Source organism: Schistocerca gregaria, chromosome 1 (assembly GCF_023897955.1).
Source record: "Schistocerca gregaria isolate iqSchGreg1 chromosome 1, iqSchGreg1.2, whole genome shotgun sequence".
Taxonomy (NCBI): Eukaryota; Metazoa; Arthropoda; class Insecta; order Orthoptera; family Acrididae; genus Schistocerca; species Schistocerca gregaria.
This window is the reverse complement of record NC_064920.1, coordinates 262,659,243-262,671,637: the sequence shown is the minus strand read 5'-3', so window position 1 is coordinate 262,671,637 and position 12,395 is coordinate 262,659,243. Positions and strand designations below refer to the sequence as shown.

The window sequence follows — 12,395 nt, the reverse complement described above, 5'->3', positions numbered from 1 at the left end:
TTGTAAATAAATAAAAACTACTACACACAGCTGAAGGCATCATCATTATTGCACCTCATTCCAGTTGTTTCCAATTCAGCTCGCCAGAATAACTCAGCCATGAGCATATTTTTGTTAGCCAATTAACTATGAGGTAGAACAGTGTCAAATGCTTAGCAATGATTCAAATCTTGTTTATCTAACTGCCAATCACTCAATGTCTTAACTATACAGTTTTTTAATTCCAAGCAGGATTTCCCAGCATCATTTCAAGAAGAAGAAATTTTAAGCAGCACGAAAGTTATCAAAGATAGAGCAGAAAACAGGTGTAATGCAACCAGGTAGAAGGCAGGCAGTGCATTGTCTCATTGCTGACTCTTTTTTTAAATTATCGGTCTCTTGATTGGTTTGATCCTTAATTTTTTCATCCCTTGCCTCTGTAATGTTTTGCTGCATTTCCATTGTTGTTTACCATGGTTAGGAAGAGTGTGGGAGCTACAACAGTATTTTTTACTATCATAAATAGTAAGTTCATGTGAAAATTTAGTTTCTGGAACTCACACTCATATATTTTGTGAGGCAAATGCTGCATGCACAGTTTGTTACAATACACAAATTTAAACAATAATATACAGCACAATAAAATACTCATTTAACGTACCTGGAAAATTTGCCAGTTGTGTCAATGGTTTGGGCAAATAAAAGCAATGTTGGGAGTGTAGGCATCCTCATACATGTCACCAAGTAAGGTTTTGTTGTCTCCAACAAAGACCTGCAAATCAGCTTTGAAATTAGTAACTGCTCAATAATTTTTTCTCTCTACATTCAGCTTCTTAGATGCAAGATATATTAAATAACCTTAATTCAATACTGAATACAATATGACAATTGAAAGAAGAAATGCAGAAATCAGTTCTTTGTTCCTTCAAGGTTACTGTTTACTACTTCCTCAGAACAGATGTGCATGCTGATGGATCTTCAAACAATTATTTGAAATAAACTAAGCACCTCCCACTTACCTACATATTATACAGACGCATAAATGTATTATTTGTAATTAGCGATGATCATGATTTTATTCATGTGACCCTTATGTGATTCAATAGGTGAAAGAAAAATTAATGTATTTAGCTCAAAATAGGATCCAAATGGAAGTACGCTAAGCTATGAAAATTATTAGAATACTATTTTATAAATAATATCAGAGGTAGTGTTCTCTAGAATGTGGACTAATAGTTCACAGCACTGATATGAGAGACAGTCACACAGGCTCACTAAGGTCCACATCTGTAGCAGCAAGCTTCCCTGTACCCTGTTTCAAACATTGGCAGAATAGCTGTTCACTAGCAACTGTACACTTTCAAAGTAGAATGCTAAGTTGATATGTGTGATACAACTTTGCGGCATAAAAACATAGTCACTAACTTCCACTTGATATTTCAATACTTCTTACATTCAATGGTGAAACTGTAGCTTTAAGCCAGGTGCAGGTGCAGCTCAGCACTAACGATGGGCTCAAGTTTCCCAAAACAATAAGAGGCTTACTTTTTGGGAAAAAGAAATCTTCATTAAGCAATTTAAATATTCAGTGGAATCACAGAATTGTTGATTGCAACCTTATCACTAAGATCCACAGAAAACTGCAATGAGTGCAGAAGCAATATGAGTCAGTTGCTCATGTGGCTTCTGGTCCAGCAAGTGAAAGGCATCACAATGCTATGGCACAATATTGTAACAGTGTATTTGGTATTAACATAGGATGTGCTCACTGTCAACTTTCAAAGACTCTGTAGTTTAGTTCAGAATCTGTATTGTGTGGAAATATTTCATAATCAGTTCCAGTGAAATTAGTGTTGAAAATTCTCCTCAGAAGCGGTGAAAAATATAAACAAAATATATTTTTGATTAATAGTAAAACATTAATGTATGAAAATTAGCAGCAATATGGAAAGTGTAGACTGCTATTGATCACACAAAGGAGGTCTTGCATCACAGACAGACATAATGCAAAAGAACACTCCTGCACCAAGACCCGACTGCAACTGCCTCCCAGAGACAATGGTCATGTGCATGCAGTTGTGCTTGTGTGAATGTGTATGTGTTTTCTACTTCTAAAGGAGGACTTTCTCTGAAAACTAACATATTTCTAGCATTCTTCTTCATTGTGTCTGTCTGCAACTCAACACATTTTCTATATGGTGAGTAGCAATCTATCCTTTCCATATTGTTGTTATTCTTGTCTGGATTTTCCATTGTTTCATTTTGTATGCAAAGTAGCACTTAGATCACTGCTGGTGTAACAGAAGACAGGATGTGGAAGTTAACAGACCTGCTGCTGCTACTACTGCTGGAAGTAGTAGTTCACAGGATAAGTGAGAGAAACAGCTTAAGACAAATGAAATAAGGCAGAAAACCATTGTCAGATTCATAGCCATATTGAATCACTTCCAAACAATGTCAACCGCCACTGTTCCCAGACAAGAAATACATATATTTGAAGAAAATGCATTTCAATTTTTCTTCTCTTGTATTTGGACTCAAATGTGAAACTTGAGTTTTACTTCCATTATTTTAACAAAAATCTTAATTTGAAATTTGGTCAAATCCAAGATTATGCCTGCATAAAACATGAGGAACGACTTACAGAATGTGTAGATCTTTCATTGCAACTCTCTGGGAAAAGAGGTAGTTGAACAAGAACTATAAGTTCACAAAAAGAGCAGGACACCATACCAGACACTGAGGCACATAACTGAATTGTGCTGAGAATATAATGACAGTGTCTGTCTCATGTTTAACTTTCTGCAGAATCCTCCCATCACCAAATATTTCCATATAAGACATTGAAGTATGTCCATTACAGGTCAGTTACTTCTGTGTAAACTACTTAAAGGCAAAAAAATCTGGGTTATTTTTGTATTATGAAGGTGAAGCAAACAAAAGATGCAATAAAGTTTGTAGAACGGTCTTCAAATACAGAAATGAATTTTTATCTCTAACCTTTTTTCTGTTGGTTATCCTGTACAACACAACAACAGTACAATGGTTCAAAATTGTTTTGTTCTAACGATCTGTGGGCACTTCTACAAAATAATGCATTACTTACTCACTAGAAATCATTCCTTTCTTAGCAATGTCTGAAATTTTTGTACAATAAAGAAAAGAACCCAAGAAATATGACTGCTTGTAAGAAGAGCATGAAGACAAACGCAATCATGTGCTAAGTCTCATGTGATAAAATTTGAATTCCCATACATTCTGGATTTTTGTTATTGGTGGAAAACATACAACAAAAACATTGCTTTAGTTGTGGAATCAGTGGGAATGAACATTCCTGACCGTCATGATAACATAAGGCAGTCAAAGCCCACACAAAAAGGTTCAGGTATAAATTTTTCCCACTGGTTAATCAAGAGTGGAATGGTAGAAAGTCTGGAAATGGCTTACAAACCCTTTGCCAAACATTTAAGTGTGAACTGCAGCATAAACATATAGATATAGTTGGTGCTTGATTCAATACCATCACAAGTCAAGCACTAGACATAGTTATATGCATAGCAAATACATGGATCTGTTTCACAATACAAGGGCCTAGTAACTGTCAACAAATAGTTCTCTCTGTTACTTTTCTGGGGCTATTCAAGTGAATTTAAAAAAAATTGGAAGATATACAGAACCTGGTTGAAGGAATATCAAAGGATTCAAGCCGAGTTTATAATACTCTCATCTAGTGGCCAAGTATTGAATGACACTGCAAAAATGGTGTTTTCTGTATTTCATACTCTCATATAATCATTTTGCACTATTTTCTTACTGTATAACTCTTCAGCACATTGGTTTGTATGACAGTTACATTACATCTGCAGAATATCAGGTGTTTTGTAAGATTTCTTTGTTTGTTTCATAAGGGAAATAGAAAATGAATGATATTTTGACTTCCATCCACTTTGATGATGAAATTTTGTCTAACAATAATGACTTTTTTCCCACCCAAATGATAATTATTAATGCAGAAACTTTATAACTTTTTCCTAAAGTTTTATCTAGTTCATGAATGTAGCAACTGATCAACACCTGGATTATAAGTGTTATCTTTACTCCATTGACTATGTAACAATTTCATTGGCCTCATTAGAAACAGAGAAGAAGTTCCAACTGTGGATTGCCCTCTCATTTGCAAACTAGGTGAACAGTACTGTGTATGGTGTACTGATGTTCACACACTACATACACCATGTGCCAATTGGTTCTCTTTTCACAGGATGAACCCAGTGTCAAAAAGCAGGGGCCAGGACTTTCTGCATCAATTGGGTCATATAACTTATCAACTGCTGCTTATTGTCTCTACCTTCCAGTCACATCTTCATGCCAATGACACATTGATCTGTGCCTCACCAGTGAGGATTATGAATATATGGGGATATTATAATTTGGCATTGGAGATTCTGCATATACCAACTTGGATTCACATTTTCCAGTTTGATGCTCCAGATTTTCACATTTCCTGATAACCTCAGAACATCAATTTCACTTCATTTTGCAGGTGTAAGAGGGCTTTCTGGATGGCCTAGACAAGTTTCTATTCAAGGCTCAAATATTGCATGGGAAATCAGAGCACATAAAGAATTTAGTAGTTTGATGCATCTCATCTGCTCCAGAGCCCACAAAAGTGCATGGTAAAATTGCTTGGTATCAGGATTTTTGGAACACTAATGGGGCAAATGACAGAGTAGCCAAGACAATCCCCATACTTAGAACCCTCAGTGCAAAGTATCAAATAATTGTGGCATTGATCTAAAATATTAGAGATCTTCATTTTAAACATGAATTATGGTTAACTGTTCTTGTTACACTCCAGGAAATATAAAATTACCTAAGTCCTTTTGAGAGTCCATGTGGTATCTACCTCTGGGAAATAGCTGGTGTCTGATCCACCCCAAGTGCTACTAGATCTGCTTCTGTGCTGTTTCCAAATGGATTTAGTACTTGTGAACTGCAGAAGGTTATAAATAGTTTTCAGTACATGCACATACCATTGTACAAGCTGCCAGCAAGTATTATGCTGTAGTGAAGGTGGCCCCTTTTGATCTCTTGCAGGTGGCCCAACTACACTATAATAGAACCTTTACTGCAAACATTCTTTGCACAATAGCATCAGCTCTCTAGGGTTGGCAGGGTGCTGACACTGACTTAACAAACACAGCAGCAGGTGGCCATTCCCTAGGTTCAGCAACATTATGTCCTCAGTTAGTTATATAGAAGCCACTCAGAAACGAGGCAAATGAAACAGCTAGCACACTAACATGTTTACAGGCTGACAATTATGGCTGCCATAGAAATGATTATCTGCAGTTGTTACAAAAGAGCAGAGCATCAGACAATACATTTAATGTAACCAGGTAGATAATACTACACCATTCATGCATGCCATATTTGTTCATGGTAGATGCACTCTCCAGCTTTTTGTATACAGCCAGAATAGAGGGTGTCCCAAAATAATGTGTACACTCTTTGAAACTAATTATCATTTTAGTTACAGTAGACAGAAGTGAAAAGTTTTTGAGCCATATATATTAAGGTGTAGCTTACATAGTATATGCTCAAAATGAATACCTTCCACTGCAACACATTGTCGACAAAGACTTGGACCAGAGTGATGTGCCCCATCTTGCTGAAAATAATAACTGTCATTGTCAAAAATGTTGGCAAGACATGGAGTAGTAATGTCAATCTTTTCTATATAAAAAACACCTGTGTCAGTTTCAAACAAGTATGGCCCAATCAATCTTGTACAAGACAGACCACTTCTGGTAGACTGACATGCCTTTCTTCAGTTACATATGGATTTTCATTAGACCAGGACATGTAATTATGGTGGTTAATTGTTCCATTAAGTTTAAAGGTCACTTCATCTGAACAAAGAATGAGATCTTGGAAATGTTCTTGTTCCTAACACACATTGATGAACCACTCACAAAATTCAATTTGCCTATCCGGATCACCTTCAGTCAGAGCATGGAGAAGTATCAGAACATGCAGCTATCCTGTGTAACTCTGCAAAATTCTATGAAAACTGGTTTTGCTGAACTCAGTCTCATGACAACATACCCACACACACTTTTTCGGAGTCATGTGAATGCCTGAATCACTGCGTCAACACTTTCATTTTCTGTTGAATATCTAATTCTTCTGCTTTGTCTTTTATTTACATCGTGCGCCATTCAAACTTGTCTTGGATTTTTTGTAATTGTTAACAATGAATGTGGCAGTGTTCCAAATCCAACTCTCAAATGCTGAACCTCACTCACATTCTCTGTTTTCCAGTAACATTCTAGCACCCACTTCCATTTTTCTAATAATAATGCCAAATTTTTATCCAATCTGCAACAAATAGTAAAATGGCTTGGTTTTTCACTGAATTCTGAATTATTCCCCACAAAACATCATTTTTATTTAACCTTATTACAGAAAAATTAAGTTTCAAAGGGTGATACATTATTTTGAGACACTCTGTACATTCTAAACCACCAAAGTGACCACTGGGTTTCTTATTTTTTATAAAAAAGAGAGACAGACAGAGAGAGAGAGAGAGAGAGAGAGAGAGAGAGAGAGAGAGAGAGAGAGAGAGAGAGAGAGAGAGAAAGAAGAAGAAGAAGAAGAAGATTATTCTGGGAAATCAGCATCCTTTCACCCACAGAGCAATGGGGAGGCAGAGTAAATGGAATGAAAATAATTGAAGCAGCCATTGATCGAATACAGCTGTTGAAGTTGCAATGGAGGCAGTACTATATCCCAGTGGCTGTCCCAACACTGTCTCACAGGGCAACAACAATCCAGCACTCCCACACTCCCTCCCACCCCTCATCATGCTTGTGAGCATGTGAGGTAGTACAGACTACCGGTCAGACAGCCCTCTTGCAAGCATTCTACGCATGTGTGAGCTGCTTGGCCACCCTTTCCTGTATGGGCCCAGTCAGTGGAGTATAATTGTGTATGCCATGGCACAACTGAAAGATTGCCCATGCAATAGCCGTTTGCCCCATGTCCATGTCTGCTAAGCTGCCCAAGAATGGGAGCAGCCTCATCAATGAATGGAGCATTCTGCTGATATAAACCATGCAAGACAACGACAAACATTTGTGCACCTCCTACATCCACAGCAAGTGCAATCCCAGGCCCACAGAGTTCTCTGATTCTGATATGACACTCTGGTGTGGGCATATATATCTGGGAGATCACCAGGATGAGTCATCAGCAAAGATGGAAGCCACATATAGATATTCAAAGAAGGTGTCTTCAAGTGCCATCAAAATTAGCTACAGTCATGTTGATCCCTCCCGCAACTTCTGCCACCAGCCAAGCAGGATCAATATCAGTACCAGCAGACCATCTAATGGATGTCTCAAGAGGGGCAAGGCTTGCTGCCATCACACACGATGCAAACAGGGGGCAAACCATTTCATGTCAATTGGGGACAGTACCACTGCAGTAAACACAAAGAGTTCATGTACTATTATATTTACAATGTAAGGAAAATATAGATTGCTACTAACTCCAAAGATGACACATTAAGTTGCAGACAAGCACAATTAAAAGACACTTACATGTCAGCTTTGGTCACAGGCCCTGCAAAAAAAATTCATTCACACAAGCAAGTACACCTAGAAAGGGCAAGGGACAGCAATAGCCATGTATGGGTGGGAGGAGAGAGGAACACTGTCTGGCAGTGTGTGCTGGGACTAGACCACCTCCACTTCCAGGCACAGCGTCAGGAAGCTGTGGGGCAGGGAGATGGTGAGGGGGGAGAGGGGGGGAGGGCAATGGAGTGAAAAAGGAGAGGAGTGCGGAAAAATGGGTTGGTGCATTGGCAGAGGTGGCACGCACAAGAGAGTGGGAGATGAGAATAAGGAGAAGGTGGTAGGACAGAGAGGGTGGAAACAGTTGGTTGGAGGTTGTGGGGACAATATGTTACCGTAGATTGAGGCTGGAATAATTTTGGGAGTGAGGAATGTGTTATAAGGATATCCTTCAGACTGCTGCTTCCACTCTACATGAATGCTGCAGTCTGGTCTGAGCTGATGGAGATGGCAGTCACGTGTGCATGAGGTGCATTTGCTTGTGTAAATGAGTGTGTGTGTTTCTCCTTCTTTTTCTGACAAAGACTGTGGCTGAAAGCTAATGTGTAAGCGTCTTTTAATTGTGCCTGTCAGCAATGTTATATTTATGGTAAGTAGTAATCTATCTTTTCCTTACATTGTTGATATTACAACCTGGAGTTTCCATTGTTTATTTATTTATCTATTAATCCAGAGAGCATCTCAAAGTGATACAGTATTTGTCACCATAACACAATGAAAACAGATAGCTCACATGGACTATATATTTTTATGAGGATAGGACAGATGAGAGAAGTCTTTGAACAATCCTTACATGACTGTCATGGATGCAATGGTTGTAGTCTTTTACAACCAATGCACTTATCATCTGACTTGTCCATGGATGAATCATACCCTACTTCAGAGACTCCATTTGTGATTTCCTCTCTTCTACTTTCCAAGTTCTGTGGCTCACCTCTGTACCTCGGAGAAAGTGTTACTCAAAAAATTGCTAATCCACAGCCTATTGTTTGCTTCCAGTATCTCAAGAGATTAATACCTTATGATGGAATGGGACTCAAACCCAGATCCTTGTTTTTTATAGGTAAATACTCTTACTAGCTGAGCTACCCAGCACAACTCAGGCTTTGCCGATTCCTCTACACGGCTTCCCCAAACTCCTCCTCACAGACGGATATTGTGGAGAATAACTTAGCCACAGCCTTGGGTTTGCTTCTTGAGTTAATCTTTATTTTTGCAGTGAAACATGGATGTTGACTTTGCTCTTAATTTCTTAACAATGTTTGATCTTGATGACACCTGGTCTTGGACTACCCTCTAAGTCTTAGAGTCTAAGGCACTGAAACAGAAGTCAAGTGACGCACAAAACTACCAAGTCTGGGAATCTCAATCTCTTGTCTTAAGAATGACATTCATTTGGATGGTCAATATGGTGTAACAGTATAAACAATTTCATTTTCTGTCCATTGTTCTTGGAAGAGGTTGATGTTTAAGGTCCTAAGAACTGCATAATTTGTCAACTTTGCTGTGATATGCTCTACCATCAAATGATACCCAAGAGAAAAAGAGCCATTTTTCATCCAAGATGAGAGTCCAGCAAATACTGCCTGGTATAAAAGCTTCTCTGTAACATGTATGATGAGAACTGAATTTTTACCCATTAACTTTTAAATGTGTGATAACCCTAATAATTTGAACTGTATGTTTTCTGGTTGTGGCCTACCTGAAAGATTTTTTTGGAGGACATTCACAAAGGTATTATTTTGAAGAGAGCTATATAAAAAAAGCATATCCATGACAATGGTTCATGCAATACTTTGCCCTACACTTCCTGCCAGTTCTGGACGTTCATTACCATTTTGAGTGTATTTTGTATTATTCATATTTATTCTCCTCATGCCATTGGAAATGCTTGGTTTGAAGTTGAAAAGCCACTGCAGAAAGAAAATAATGTTGTAGAGGCCATTTCTTTCAGACTATGAGCCACATTATTTTTTGTTACAACCCACAGCAATAAACAGTTGGGTTTTTAGTGAATGAAATAATTCTTGTAACTATTTTCACATCTTAAGTTTTTATGGTTTTTGCTTTATACTTGAGATTCTCACAAAAGTCTTGTTTGTTTAAATAAAAATAAATAAATAAAAGATTTTGAAAATGTGATAATAACATACAAGTAACACAGCATCTGATGCTTTGTAGAGATGGGAGTCCTTGAATCACCACCCATAACATCAGAGTCTTGTAGTTGTAACACATCAGGATGATGACTGAAAAAGCTCAGGGGATGCAGCGCTACAAAAGGCTTGCCATATGTGTGAAACAGTTGCTCAGCCGATGACTGCAAAATAATAAAAACAATAATGATAATAATTTTTATTATAACAATGGCAATAATTAAATCCAAACTTCAATACACCACAAAGAAATATAATATGTGCTTTAAACCAAAACACCTCTTCAATCAGCAACTGAACACTTTCACTATATACGCATACTCAATTAACTGCACTTTATTTCAGTGCTAATAACTTGAAATGTAAAGCATTTAATCCAAAGAAAATAACTAGCCTCCCAAATAAATCACTTTCAAATTCAGTGCAAAAGGAAATAAAGCAATTACTACTGAGCTGCTATGAAAAAACAGCAGAATAAACTGAACAGCATCTACAATCTACAAAAACTAATAAACAAAATCCCTGAAAACGCTTTTGTTAGAAGATGGGATAAAAATAGCAGGAGAGTAGCTGCTCTGTTATATAGAGGATGACAATTATTGAAATATATGGACAACAAAAAATGTAAATTAGTTACAAGCTACAGTGTGCACACAGTTAATTGTGTAAAGGACACTACAGATATTAGGATTTAGGTTATGACGTGTTTAATATGCCTGCTGTAATTGGTGATGATGTGACGCAGATGAACATTGAAATTCTGCATGGCCTGCTGAAGTGTCTGAACGTCGATGCTATCAATGACCTCCTGAACAGCTGTTTTCTGATCAGAAATGGTTTTGGGGTTATTGCTGTACACCTTGTCTTTAATATAGCCCCACAAAAAGCAGTCGCATGTGTTCAGATCCGGAGAATATGGAGGCCAATTGATGCCCATGCTAGTGGCCTTTGGGTAGCCCAGGCCCCAGAGCCCAAAGTGCTCCTCCAGGACAACAAACACTCTCCTACTTTGATGTGATTGAGCTCCGTCTTGTGTGAACCACATCTTGTCAAAACCAGGGTCACTTTGGATAACGGGAATGAAATCAACTTCCAAAACCTTCACATAATATTCAGTAGTCACTGTGTCATCAAGGAATATTGCACCGATTATTCTGTGACTGGACAGTGCAAGCCACACAGTCACTCATTGAGGGTGAAGAGACTTCTTGATTGCAAAATGTGGATTCTCAGTTCCCCAAATGTGCCAATTTTGCTTATTGATGAACCCATCCAAATAAAAGTGAGCTTCATCACTAAACCGAACCATATTGAAATAAAAGTCCTGTTCATCAATTCTATGGACAATAGTGTTGGTGAAATGCAACCACTGTTCCATGGCCCTGGGGCTTAATGGGTGATGGTTTTGAACTTTGTATGGGAAGAGATGCAGGTCTTCAACAGCAATTTGTTACAGTGTCTCGAGGTTGATTCCCACCTGTTATATAGCTCACCTGATCTATTTCCTGGGGCTGGTTTTAAACACAGTGTATATCTTTCCAATGTTTTCAGGCATTTTCACACTTTTTGGACAACCAACATTGCCAACACTGTATTCATGAACACTATCTGTTCTCTCAAACTTGCAAAACATATTCTTGATTTTGAGTACACTTGGACCAGTTGTCTTCAGCTTGAATTCAATCACAGACTTCCTTTGAGCCGCAGTTAGCCGTTATTGCTCGCACGGTAGGCCTTCACAAGCACTTCTAACATTCTGACGACTTAAAGTGTGAGTGTGGATCTGGATTATATCGGCTTATTCCCTCAAACCACGTTTCACTTCTTTACGAGGTGACTTACTTGGAATTTGCAGCCACTCTTCTTTACTGAATAGCTGGCTGCTGGAAACCCTCTTGACTTCTACCCAATCAAATAATGTGAGGTACAGGAATTTTTAGACTCTTTCTAGTTATGAAATAGAAGATATACAAGCCTTACTTTTCGTCAACTAATGATGTATTTGACCTCCATAAACAATAAAAATCTCACTTTCCACATGAATATGTAACTTCCTGCAAGTCTCTCATACAGGCAGATGTTAGAAACAAATTGAATTACAGCTAAAAGAAAGTTGGCTTGGATACCATGACCTTTCTTAACAAGAATCATAAAAAGAGTCTTTCCTCTAACAAGGTTGTATCAAGAGTCCACAAGAGTACTTTTTCAACTATTCTTGTTTTAATAACAATAGTCAATGACATAATAAGCACAGAGCTGCATATAAACTCCATGGTTCTTCCTTACACACTCACTAAAACATTTATGGATTGCCCAACAGGTACTTGTCCCTGCCGTCTGACCGCAGCACCTACTTTCTTCCTGCGACTGATTTTGAAACTGCACACACAAACAAGTGACGTGCATTAGGTAGGATTCTACCAACCCACACTCACATCCAAAATATTGTGTGTTCAAGAGGGTAGAAGGCTGAGTAGTTCCACAATTTACACAGAAATTCTCGAATCACTACATATTACCCCCCCCCCCCCCCCCCTCCCAGATCAAGCACGTCATATTTTATACATAATCATTACACATATAATATCACTCATAATAACATTTCATATCTTAACAGTATACA

At 38.0% G+C, this 12,395-nt stretch overlaps 1 protein-coding gene across 4 annotated transcripts in view; it reads right to left on the bottom strand.

Annotated features, from left to right (window-relative positions):
* Window positions 1-12,395, bottom strand: part of LOC126339866 (probable ATP-dependent RNA helicase DHX34) — a 179,130-nt gene that overhangs the window by 35,243 nt on the left and 131,492 nt on the right. For all 4 annotated transcript variants that reach the window (XM_050001668.1, XM_050001669.1, XM_050001670.1 and 1 more), the window contains 2 exons: window positions 9,770-9,936; window positions 641-751 (listed from right to left, as the gene is read on the bottom strand). In XM_050001668.1, coding sequence (XP_049857625.1) covers window positions 641-751; window positions 9,770-9,936 — 278 coding nt within the window. The remainder of the gene's footprint in view (window positions 1-640; window positions 752-9,769; window positions 9,937-12,395) is intronic.